The following is a 12984-nucleotide window of genomic DNA, read 5'->3' on the forward strand; positions in this document are numbered from 1 at the left end:
TTGTCAAAGGCCTTACTGAAGTCCATGCAGACAATATCCACTGCCTTCCCTTCATCCACTTTCCTGGTAACCTCCTCGAAAAACTCCAACAGATTGGTCAAACATGACCTACCACGCACAAAGCCATGTTGACTTTCCCTAATAAGCCCCTGTCTATCCAAATGCTTGTAGATTCTGTCTCTTAGTACTCCCTCCAATAACTTACCTACTACTGACGTTAAACTCACCGGCCTATAATTTCCCGGATTACTTTTCAATCCTTTTTTAAACAACGGAACAACATGAGCCACTCTCCAATCCTCCGGCACTTCACCCGTAGACAGCGACATTTTAAATATTTCTGCCAGGGCCCCCGCAATTTCAACACTAGTCTCCTTCAAGGTCCGAGGGAACACTCTGTCAGGTCCCGGGGATTTATCCACTTTAATTTTCCTCAAGACAGCAAGCACCTCCTCCTTTTCAATCTGTACAGTTTCCATGGTCTCACTACTTGATTCCCTCAATTCCATAGATTTCATGCCAGCTTCCTTAGTAAATACAGATGCAAAAAACCTATTTAAGATCTCCCCCATTTCCTTTGGTTCCGCACAAAGCCGACCACTCTGATCTTCAAGAGGACCAATTTTATCCCTTACAATCCTTTTGCTCTTAATATACTTGTAAAAGCTCTTTGGATTATCCTTCACTTTGACTGCCAAGGCAACCTCATGTCTTCTTTTTGCCCTCCTGATTTCTTTCTTAAGTATTTTCTTGCACTTCTTATACTCCTCAAGCACCTGATTTACCCCCTGTTTCCTATACATTTCATACAACTCCCTCTTCTTCTTTATCAGATTGCAATATCCCTTGAGAACCAAGGTTCCTTATTCCTATTCAATTTGCCTTTAATCCTGACAGGAACATACAAACTCTGCACTCTCAAAATTTCCCCTTTGAAGGCTTCCCACCTACCAATCACATCTCTGCCAGAGAACAACCTGTCCCAATCCACGCTTTTTAGATCCTTTCTCATTTCTTCAAATTTGGCCTTCTTCCAGTTCAGAACCTCAACCCTAGGACCAGATCTATCCTTGTCCATGATCAAATTGAAACTAATGGTGTTATGATCACTGGAACCAAAGTGCTCCCCTACACAGACTTCTGTCACTTGCCCTAATTCGTTTCCTAACAGGAGATCCAATATTGCATCCCCTCTAGTTGGTCCCTCTATATACTGATTTAGAAAACTTTCCTGAACACATTTTACAAACTCTAAACCATCTAGACCCCTAACAGTTTGAGAGTCCCAATCAATGTATGGAAAATTAAAATCCCCTACCACCACAACTTTATGTTTCCTGCAGTTGCCTGTTATCTCTCTGCAGATTTGCTCTTCCAAGTCTCGTTGACTATTGGGTGGTCTGTAATACAATCCCACTAATGTGGCCGTACCTTTCCTGTTTCTCAGCTCCACCCATAAGGACTCAGTAGACAAGCCCTCTAATCTGTCCTGCCTGAGCACTGCTGTAATGTTTTCCCTAACAAGCAATGCTACTCCCCCACCTTTCATTCCTCTGCCTCGATCACATCTGAAACATCAGAACCCTGGAATATTAAGCTGCCAGTCCTGCCCCTCCTGTAGCCAAGTTTCACTAATTGCTACAAGACCATAATCCCACGTGTCAATCCACACCCTCAACTCATCCGCCTTCCCCGCAATACTCCTAGCATTGAAATATATACACCTCAGAAGATTTTTACCACCACTCACAACCTTTCTATCAGTGGATTTGCTTAAACTTTCAACATCATTTATTTTCACCCCAGCCACACTGTCAGCTCTGACACTCTGGTCCTCATCTCCCTGCAAATCTAGTTTAAAGCCTCCCCAATAGCACTAACAAACCTCCCTGAAAGGATATTGGTCCCCCCTGTGGTTCAAGTGTAACCCGTCTCTTATGAAGTGTCAACCAGATATATCTTACACATCATTGAATGTGACTGTACATGCCAGGGCTTCTCCATGCATGAGCATTGCAATCACATGGAGAACCAAGGTATTTCAATCTCTAGTTAAACGCTACTCCTTAACTTAAATAGATAAGGAAAGATACCAGGGATATTGACTGATACAAAGACATGGTTTCAGTTTCAGTTTTTTCCCCCAATCAATTATGCTTTATATTAAAATAAGATTTCATATTTAATGGAAGGCCTTCTACAGCTCCATGATGACATAATCAAACCTGGGTCAAACGCTAAAAAATTCAAGTACCTTTCCTGATACAAAACCTGGATTACTTTCTGATACTGTTTCTAAACACTGGTGGAGGAAAGATGTGCTTGCTTCAGATGGATGAATGACCATCGGTTTGGATGTGGTATTTTTGTCTCTATCTCAAAAACTGGATTCAAGCACAACTAAATAGAAGGCTAGTATTTTACAAAGATATTCATGTCTGAGCAATGAAGTTGCTGCCTCCCCCCCACCCACCCCAAGTCCAGTACAGTCTATGGTGGTGAGGCTGTTGAGCTTTGGTTCTTAAATGGGATGGTTGGAAGCCGCCAATGAAAGATTGATGTCATTTAGAAATACTTAGCCACTTATTCCACCAGACCAACGAAAATGGTAAGTCTCAAATGTACCTTCCTGTTTCTAGACTTGTCTGAAGCCAGTGTCTCAATTGGCTGATTTTGAGTAACTTTCACCAGCTAAAAAGTTGGACGTGGAGATGAGTATGGAGTTTAATGCAAGCATTTTAATAAACCGCACTGCCCAATTTCTGTTGCATTTTCCTGCTACCCCCACGAAGCATGTGTAACATAAGCTGAATTGGATTGTGCCCCAAAATAGCTACTGTCCACTTTCCAGACACTAATACCTCACCTGGGTTCCCCCAGGGCAGAACACAACGGATGGTTAGAAATAACACCATGATACATCAATATCATCTGCCTGTAGAGAAATGAGACAATAGCATAATTTTTTTCCTCTTATCTACATCTATAATATTACTTTCTGTCAATTAACAACTAAGCAGCAATTTCCCCCACTGCCTCCAACACCATCAGTTGTTGACAGTGGGAAGAAGAGGGGAAGGGAAGGGGCAGCAAAGCAAGTGCGCAAGAATAAAGTTACAATGTTGGCTACTATACAGACAAAACTTTTATACAGATTTCCTGCAATAATTATCTGATTGATGCAAAGATAATACTGTGCTGTAACTACAATAAATGGAAGGAAATTATCTACCATTCAGATATTTACCATAATTTATAACAAACCATGATGATGTTATCTAGACTATGCTAATAATTATGGAATGTAAATTAAAGTATTAGCTACAGCAGTTAAATATCTTTCAGCCCATGTATTGTATTTTAGATTATGTGCCATTAGCCAAACTGTTCACTTCAATGTGGTATTTATCTGGATTCACTGTTGTGTGTTGTTCCGTTTTAACACTATATTCTTGTGCATAGGGAAATTCAAATCAGTATTTTATAAATGAGAAGTCAGGATGTAAAATGTACAAGACCCATTGTTAGAGAAAAAAATTTGAAGTACCAAGCATGCTGCCAAACTGTACTCCCCACCCAGTTATCAAACACAGGATACAACGAGGTTTGTTTACTTCTTACAATTGAATGCATACCAAAAAGGTCCCTGCACAGCTCTGTTGTCAGGTCAATAATTAGTGTCAAAATACTGAAATATCCAGATAAACTTGTACCTCACTTCCCTCTCTCAAATACTTGTCAAAGGTCTACTTTCCTTCCCGAGGTTACTCCCCATTAGTGTTATGTAAATTGTCAGTTGTGCAGATTCTTGATTATGGTTGCAGGAGTAACCCTTCAGATCTACAATTACACTTTAAGCACATAGAACAACTTTGATGAATGGAGAATACAGCCCACGTGAATATTTCACGACAGTGTGCTCCAACAAAACATAACTGTACTCCATGCTGCTAACTCAGCAGATCAAATTATAGGTTAACACAATATGACATAATCAAGAAAAACACAATGCCTAACATTTGATAATGACAGAAGCTTTTATTGCTAGGCTTCAAATAGAGTGGTAAGGATTAAAAAAAACCTTTGATGCCTTTTAAAAGAAAGCTATATAAAGTAACAACAGGGGGTTATGGCTTGTAAACCACAGGAGAAAAGCTAAGTAATTCCTATTCCACTTTTGATGGCTGTTAGAAATTCTATTTAAAAAAAATCACCAGAAGGAGAAAATCTCATGAGGTTACTCATATCCTGCAATCATGCATAATGTGCTTCAAAAGTTGGTTTTCTACCAATTCTGTTGATCAATTTCATCTCTTTCAGACTCTTTTTTTCCTATCATGTTTACATCTGAGGTGACTCAGTGACAAGTGCTGCACAGGCATGAGCTGTAGATCTGTCATGTTGATTTATGAGTGCATCAAACTACAACTTGTCCAAACTGAAGCCCACAGTTCATTAATTAGAGTATTGTGACTTTAAAGACTATATTCAGAATGTAAGATTTTAGTATTTGCCTTATATGCTCTGAAATGTGCATCTCAAAGGAAAAACTGAAATTTGTCTATCTTATGACAAGGTAATAATCATTCCTTTGTCCATCATGAAGACCGCATCCCCAAGTCATTAATGCACACTGAACTGCAGCTGATGAGTGAGCCTCTCTGAATTAGAATACAGAAAGGAAACAAAGCTGAGAAACCACTGGAAAGCCTTCACTACAGGCATATCTCACAATCACATGTCTCTCCCCTCTCTGCCATTTCCATTTTAATTACCTTTTATTATTTATCAATACGTATATATAAATATAGGGACATACATACCTCTTTAGCTGATTTCCCAGCATGTTGTTGCTGTAGAAGTTGAAGATGCAACTGTTCCTGCTGTTTCTTATAAAATTCCTGAAGCTGTTGCTGTTGGGAAAAACAAAAAAATTAGAAAAAAATAAACATTCAAAACATTTTCCCCACCATGACATCAACTTCCAATGTGAAAAGAGATATTCAGGCACATCCTCTTATCAACACTTACCCAACCTTTTGGATTGAAGCGTGCCAATAAATCCCTCAGTGTATGAACTATTCTTAGTATTATCATTTCAAAACTAATTTTTAAAATGAACTGATGAAAACATGCCATTTTCCGCACTAGGTAATTAAAATATGGCAAGATGTGACCTTTGTCTGTATGAAGAAAGCCAAAAAAATGTCCTTGCTGAGAATACATGGTTATTCACAGACCAGTCAATGTAATAATTCAAGGGAGTAATTATTAGCAATTTTCCAAACAGGTCACTCAAAAGTGATCCGTAAGCAAGAGCAGTCAACCTCCTCTAATATATCGAGCACAAGGGCAGAGCGCCAGAATTAGTTGCGTTATTTCAGGAGCTGTCTCAATGAGAAAAAACAAATTCAATTAAAATCTGCAGTTGACAAAAGCTCCATTTTTGCAGTGATGTTAAGTCACTTTTCAGAATTACATTTATTATTACTGACATAAGTCTTGAACATTGTTGTTTTCTGGCAGCATTACAAGGCATCAAATTTGCTATAAATTACAAAATAAATAAATATTGCAAAAAAGGAATAATGAAGTTCATGGGTTCATGGACTATTCAGAAATCTGATGGCAGAGGGGAAGACATTGTTCCTAAGTTGTCCAGTGTGGGTCTTCAGACTCATATACCTCATCCCCAATGGCAGTAATGAGAACAGGACACGTCCCTGATTGTGAGGTCCTGAAGCTGTCTTCGATGGTGAAGAGGGCTGTGTCCGTGATCGAGCTGGCTGAGTCTACAAAGTTCTACAGCATTTTGAGATCCAGTTAATTTGAGGTTCTATACCAGACTGTGATGCAACCAGCCAGAATGCATATAGAAGGGAGATTGAAAATTTAGTTGAGTTGTTTCACAACAACAACAACAACCTCTCTCTTGATGTCAGCAAAGACAAAGAGCTGTTTATCGACGTTAGGAGGAGGAAGCCAGAGGACCATGAGCCACTCCTCATTAGGGGAACAGTGGTGGTGAAGTTCAGTGGCTTTAAGTTATTTGGCATTAACATATCAGAAGATCTGTTCTAGGACCTCTTCGTTATTGTCATTACAAAGAGGCACAGCAGCACCTATACTTGCTTAGAAGTTAGTGCAGGTTCAGTACGTCTACAAAACTAAACTTGTATAGATTCATATAGGTTCATAACTGGTATGGAAAATGTGCTGACTGGGGGCATTATGGCCTGGTGTGGGAACACCAATGCCTTTGTGCAGCAAGTCATACAAAAGGTAGTGGATTCATCCCATTATATCATGAGTAAAACCCTCCCAACCACTGAGCACATCCACGTGAAACTTTGCTGTAGAAAAGCAGCATCCATCATCAAAGATCCTCACCACCCAGGCCATCCTCTTTTCTTGCTGCTGCCATCAGGTAAAAAGTACAAGTGCTTCAGGGCTTGCAGCACCAAGTTCATAAACAGTTACTACCCCTCAACCAACAGGCTCCTGAACAAAAGGGGATAACTACATTCACTCTTCTTCTGGTGTTCCCACAACTGATGGTCACACTTTAAGGACTCTTTATCTTATTTCATGCTTGTTATTTATTGCTATTTATTTATATTTGCATTTGCACAGTTTGTTGATCATTGATCCTGTTTACAGTTACTGTTCTACAGATTTGCTAAATATGCCCCAGAAAAAGAATCTCAGGGTTGTAAGTGGTGACACGTGTGTGTACTCTGATAATATATTTTCATTTGAACTTTGAATTAACTATGCCAAGAAAATGGTGGATCACAGGCAAAACTCTCCTCAACATTAAATATATTTATATGGAATGCTGCAACAAAATAGCATTCATCATCAAAAACCCTCTCCATCCCAGGTTATGCCCTGTTCTCACTATCAACATTAGAAGCCTTAGGTCCCACATCACCAGGCTCAGGAACAGTTATTACCTTCAATTATCAGGCACCTGAACCCACGTTAATGTCTTTATTCACCATTACTCTAAGCTGATTCTACAACCTACAGACTCACTTTTAAGGACTCTTTACAACTCATGTTCTCAGCACGACTTTTTATTTGCACAGTTTGTCTTCTTTTGTACATTGGTCATTTGCCAGTCTTTGTCTGCTTATGTATAGTTTTTTTCATAAATTGAGAATGCTGTCCACCGTACGTCTGTAGAAATTTGCGTTTACCTTTGGTGACAAACCAATTCTCCCCAAACTCCTAATGAAACAGAGCAACTGGCATGCCTTCTTAGTGATTACATCATTGCGTTCCAACCAGGATAGATACTCTAAGCCTAGGAACTTGAAGCTGTTTACACTTCCTACTGCTAACCCCTTAAAGAGTGTGTTGGGGTCTCGACCTGAAACGTTGACTATACTTCTTCCCATAGATGCTGCCTGGCCTGCTGCGTTCCACCAGCATTTTGTGTGCGTTGCTTGAATTTCCAGCATCTGCGGATTTCCTCGTGAAAGTGTGTGTTCTCCTGACTTCTCCCTTCTTATGTAAACAATCAACTCCTTGGGCTTGCTGAAGTTTAGTAGGAGGGGCAACACCACTCAACCAGCCAGTCTATCACACTCCTGTATGCCTCCTTGTCACCATCTGAGATCCTCCCAACAACAGTGGTGTCATCAGCAAATTTACAGATGGATTTGAGACAGGCTTAGCCATGCAGTCCATAAGACCATAAGACAAAGGAGCAGAAGTCGGCCACTCCGCCCATCTAGTCTGCTTCGCCATTTTATCATGAGCTGATCCATTCTCCCATTAGTCCCGCTCCCCCACCTTCTCACCATAACCTTTGATGCCCTGGCTACTCAGATACCTATCAATCTCTGCCTTAAATACACCCAATGACTTGGCCTCCACAGCTGCCCATGGCAATAAATTCCATAGATTCACCACCCTCTGACTGAAAAAATTTCTTTGCATTTCTGTTCTGAATGGGCGCCCTTCAATCCTTAAGTCATGCCCTCTCGTACTAGACTCCCCCATCATGGGAAACAACTTTGCCACATCCACTCTGTCCAGTCATGAGTGAAGAGAATAGAGCGGCAGGCTAATCACACATCTTAGTGGTATATCAGTGCTGACTGTCAGTGATGAGATGTTATTTCTGATCTCCAATGACTGTAGTGTTCTGATAAGGATGTCGAAGATCCAGTTGCAGAACGAGGTACAGAGGTCTAGGATTTGAAACTTACTGACCAATTCTGAGGGGATGATGGTGTTGAATGCTGAGTCGTAATTAATCAACAGCAGCCTGATGTATGTTTTACTGTTATCTAGATCTTCCAATATATAATGGAAAGTCAGTGAAATTGTATCTGCAACGGACCAGTTATGGAGGTAAGCAAATTGCTGTGTGCCCACGTACTTGCTCAAGCAGGAGTTAATTCTAGCCATAACTAATCTTTTGATCAGCGAAGCCTAAATTCATTCACTCTAACACATTTCCAAGTCATGCTGCAACAAGGAAAACATTTTTTCAAAAGGGGCTATCGGTCTGGGAGAGGGACTGAAGCTGCCCATAACGTGCAAAAGGCTTTGGGACATGTAGTATTGATCACTGCAGAAATGAAGCTTGTAAAAGAAAACATTGCACAATATATGTTGACAATCAGCTTACTTTTAAAGTCAATTGCGTTCATAGGCTGAATACAAAATCTTAATCTGGTGATGCCAAAGCCCTTTCTAATAGAACACAAGATCATTTGTAATATTTAGTACAATTTCATGCAATTGCTAATTTGTATACTAATTGGGCCTAACAAGGTTCTCCAGAGTAATGTTCAAAATTATGGGCCTATTTAGAATGTTTGTCTAATTATTACAGTAAATACTTAATGAACAGCTTGAATGTGAAGTGATACATAAATGTATTATATAAGTAGCTTTATGGCATGACACGCTGGTAAACCAATGTACTGTATCATGAAAGGAAGAGGATTACATTGAGGCCGATTCATCTCATAGCAGTGGATTCACTAACTCAGATGTTTAAATTGAACAGAACACGTGCAGTGCCACATTGAAGCATTGGTAATAAACAAAACTGAAAGCACTTTACTATCTTTAGTCCAAATTTATGAACTGGCACTGGCACAGTCTAATCTTCACCTTGATCAAAATGCCGGAGAAATGACACAAATAGTACCAAAAATGCACAAGAACAGTTAAGCAAAGAATATTCACAATATCTGTATAGGAGATTTTTGGCTGTATTTATTTATCTTATTTATTATTGGTTGGCGACGATGGATACCCAGGAAGATAAAAGCTACCTTATCCTACAGTAACCTCACTAAAAAAAAGTGTTCTGGTTCAAATGTTGATTACTGGAGCTAATATCAAAGATGCTACATGTTCTCAGCAGGGCAGTCAGGATGATTGTCTGTATTTAATGTTGAGGGGATTTGCTGAGTACAAGTGGAGAGATCTCTTTGAGTCTATTAGAACATGCTACACTTTAAAACATGGTGGCATGAATTCAATCCTCAGAAGACCTGGTTTACAATATCACCATTGTGAAGCTCAGATCTATCCAAGTAAGCGGCAGAGCTCAGCCTTTGATTCAGCTTCAGGTCTGATATAACTTCCGCAGTACAGGAATAAAATTAATTATGCAAGTAATATGTAGACACTTTGTATTGTGGGTATGAGCTCAATAAGGATGAAAACTTCCTTGTCTATTGCTTGGAGCATTGTTATAGCCAGCATTTTCTTAAATACCATGCTGCAATATCAACTTCGTTACAAATGCAAACAAAATTTGTACCATAGTCAAATCAACCATCAATGTTTTAACTGCTTTTAATTAAAGTATTGATAAAAACTGCCCTATTATGAAGATTGGTGTTTCATGCATGAAGATCCTGAAAATCTACTATTGTTTTTATTCGTGGAATAATTGCAAAGCTGCAGGAAAAAGTCAAAGAAAAAAATCTACCATACAGAAAACCACCAAATGCAAGACTCTCTTACAAAGTAGTAGCATGACGGTCTATGACTTAACCTTATAAATTAGTCAGGTGTATAAAAACTCATCAGGTCCAGCAAAATGCCTGAATCAGTACAAAGTTTAGGTTTATTAATTGTTGATGTAGGCTGAATTGTATAATATTATCCAATAAGTGTGTGTGGAAATTGAATCTTTTTACTCAAATCATCACCAGGTTAGATCAGGCTAGCGAAATTTTTCAGTTAAATTGGCTGGGACTTTTCTGTGCTGAATACACCAGAGCGTGACCGACATTTCCTCAACTTCAGTTGCACAGCTATTGACGTCATTATGCCATTTCGTCAGCAGCCATTTCCACAATTACCATAACAAATTGGTGCATTTTATGTGCAATTTGTGACCTTCCTTGAGCAGTCAACCCTGTTGAGGATAGGCAAGGAGCTGAGAATAAGTGTCTCCAGGTGATAATCCATATTCAACCCAATGGAGTTGCCAAACTCAATTCCCATTGTACAACATTTATGCAAAAGCATCAATATGCGTTCCTCAATGACTGCAGAATTTCTTTTGTGTATCTTAACGTAGGGTGCTCTGATGGCTACCAGCAGATCAGCTCATACTTTAGAGAACTGCAAAGCCAACACTGAAACAGGTCTCAATCAAGGCTTTGGACTGCAATGGAGAATGTTTACTATACACATTGGAGATTGCAGCTTTTCCCTTCTTTTGTGCTTTCTCTCACTTTCATACTAATATTTCTTGTACCTGGTCTGTTCTTTATGGTCTGACCACACTCTGCATCCACTGACAGGAGCAACAATTATTTATGCTCAATAACAGTGCCTGTGTAGACAATGTTACAGAACAATTTTCAATACATTTTTGTTCATTTTATGTCACTTGTTTAGATAATTCAAGAGGAAGTTCACACAAATGCAGCACATTTAGTGTACCAGAAAGGGAACTCAATTTCAAAACAAATAATTTAACGTTTTCCCCCTCTTACTCCAGTAATTTTTTGACAGATCTAAGGTGCACAATAATGTGGAAACTAAATTTATCAATGTAACTACGCCTTTGTACAGTTACTACTGGAGAGTAAAAGTATTTTATAAACATTGATGGCTAGCATTTAAAATTCAGAGAATTGGGCCTTGAGGTGTTTTTGGCACTTGGGTTTGTGAGTCATACATAGATTTAAGCTGCATGCAGCTCCCAAAATAGTTTCCAAATTTTATTTAAATAATATTTCGAGTTTCTCTGCCTCATGCCCCCGTAAGTACATACACCCAGTCTGTCTTGATTCCACATCAGAGTCATGGGAAAATGACTCCTATATATAAATAACCCAGGGTTTAAAAATTAGGCTAAAATTAGAGGAACAGCTCTCTACTAGGTGGAAATCCCAACTTTCCAGGCATATACCCACAATCATGAAACTGGGCCAATATTCTGCTGCAATATTTTGCTTCAGAAACCTGCATTTGGATTAAGTTTTGTCACAAGAAAATTTAATGAGCTTCACAAAATGAATAGAGACAGCAGAGACAACTTGCCAAAGATGGAGATAGAGGGCAAATCAAGGTTGACTGACAACCAACAGTCAACAGGGGACTGCCAGCTGTCAGTCATTTGTGGCTCAGTTTGTCTTGTACGCTGAGAATGCTCAGCCAAGTGTGGGAACCCAACATGACCTGAAGGCCAAGAGCTGCCAAATCTGACTCCTGTTTTGCCACAAAAGGAAAGGTAAAATATTTCCAGCTCATGTCTACAGCACACTGGCGATTCACCACTGATACAGTGGGGGAGCACTATGTGAGAGAAAGAGGAGATGAATGTCTTTAACCAACTTATAATGACACAGGAGGCCATTTGGTTCATTCCAGCCATCCTGTTATCTCTGCAACTTATTCACTCTCACACATGCTCATCAACACTCTTTTTGATTTTTTTTTAGTATTAACTACCACTACGGGTGATTTTTAGTAGCCAATTAACTTACTAGAAAGTCTTTGAGGTGTGGGAGGAAACTGGAGCACTCAAGAGGAAAAACACACATAAGCATGGAGAGAATGTGTAAACTGTTTGCCAGAATTGAACAGGAGTCTCTACTAGAGATGAAAGGCAGCAGCACAAACTCCTGTGTCACTGATCTAGCCACCATGGGTCTGACCATCAGGTTTTACAGGGAAGGCTAACATATAGGTGTGGCGTGTGACCAAGTGGTTAGAGCGTTGGGCTCATGATCAGAAGGTTGTGGATTCGAGTCTTGGCCAAGGCAGCATGTTGTGTCTTTGAGCAAGGCACTTAAACACACACTGCTCCAGTCCACCCAGCTAAAAATGGGTACTGGCAAATGCTGGGGGTTAACCTCACGATAGACTGGCATCCTATCTGGGGGGGAGGGGGGGGGGGAGTCTCGTGCTCTCAGTCACTTCACGCCACAGAAACCGGCATAAGCACCAGCCTGATGGGCCAGCTTGGGACAGACTTTGACTTTGACTGGCCTATAGGGGATGGTGCCATACTTTTGAACAGGCTGGCAATTACTTCATTTTCAATGTTTAAATGTTATATTGGTATTTCAAGGTTCTTAACTATTTTATTATTTATTATTTCAATCTATTCGATTAGTTTTACGACATCTCTAACTATCAGACGATTAGAAGAAGTTCAAATACTTTTGACTTGTCCCTTGGAGGGTATTCTGCCCCTGAGATTGGCATGTGCCATAGCACCAAGTTCGTACAGTAAGCCATGTCAAGCACCGTTCAACCCAATAACAGACCTTGAAAAAGCAATGAAGATTTGGGCAGTCCTAATCTTGGTAAGTGAGAAGGAATCTAACGTATAAAAAAAGGGGAGGGATATTGCTGGGATTCATATTGGAGTAATATAAAATGTTGGGATGTAGATAAGGACTGGTAGAAAAAGCGAGGTCATAAACAAGCCTAAAGGGATCAAGGACAAATGATAGAGCTGCTGCCCAGAGCTCCAGTGACCAAGAA

The 12984-nt window shown here is 39.8% G+C and overlaps 1 protein-coding gene across 13 annotated transcripts in view; it reads right to left on the minus strand.

The window, feature by feature from the left end:
• The window catches only part of foxp1b (forkhead box P1b), a 559907-nt gene that overhangs the window by 111856 nt on the left and 435067 nt on the right, over positions 1–12984 (minus strand). For all 13 annotated transcript variants that reach the window (XM_072280576.1, XM_072280573.1, XM_072280566.1 and 10 more), the window contains one exon: positions 4824–4913. In XM_072280576.1, coding sequence (XP_072136677.1) covers positions 4824–4913 — 90 coding nt within the window. The remainder of the gene's footprint in view (positions 1–4823; positions 4914–12984) is intronic.

The sequence above is a fragment of the Mobula birostris genome, chromosome 16 (assembly GCF_030028105.1).
Source record: "Mobula birostris isolate sMobBir1 chromosome 16, sMobBir1.hap1, whole genome shotgun sequence".
Classification (NCBI taxonomy): domain Eukaryota; kingdom Metazoa; phylum Chordata; class Chondrichthyes; order Myliobatiformes; family Myliobatidae; genus Mobula; species Mobula birostris.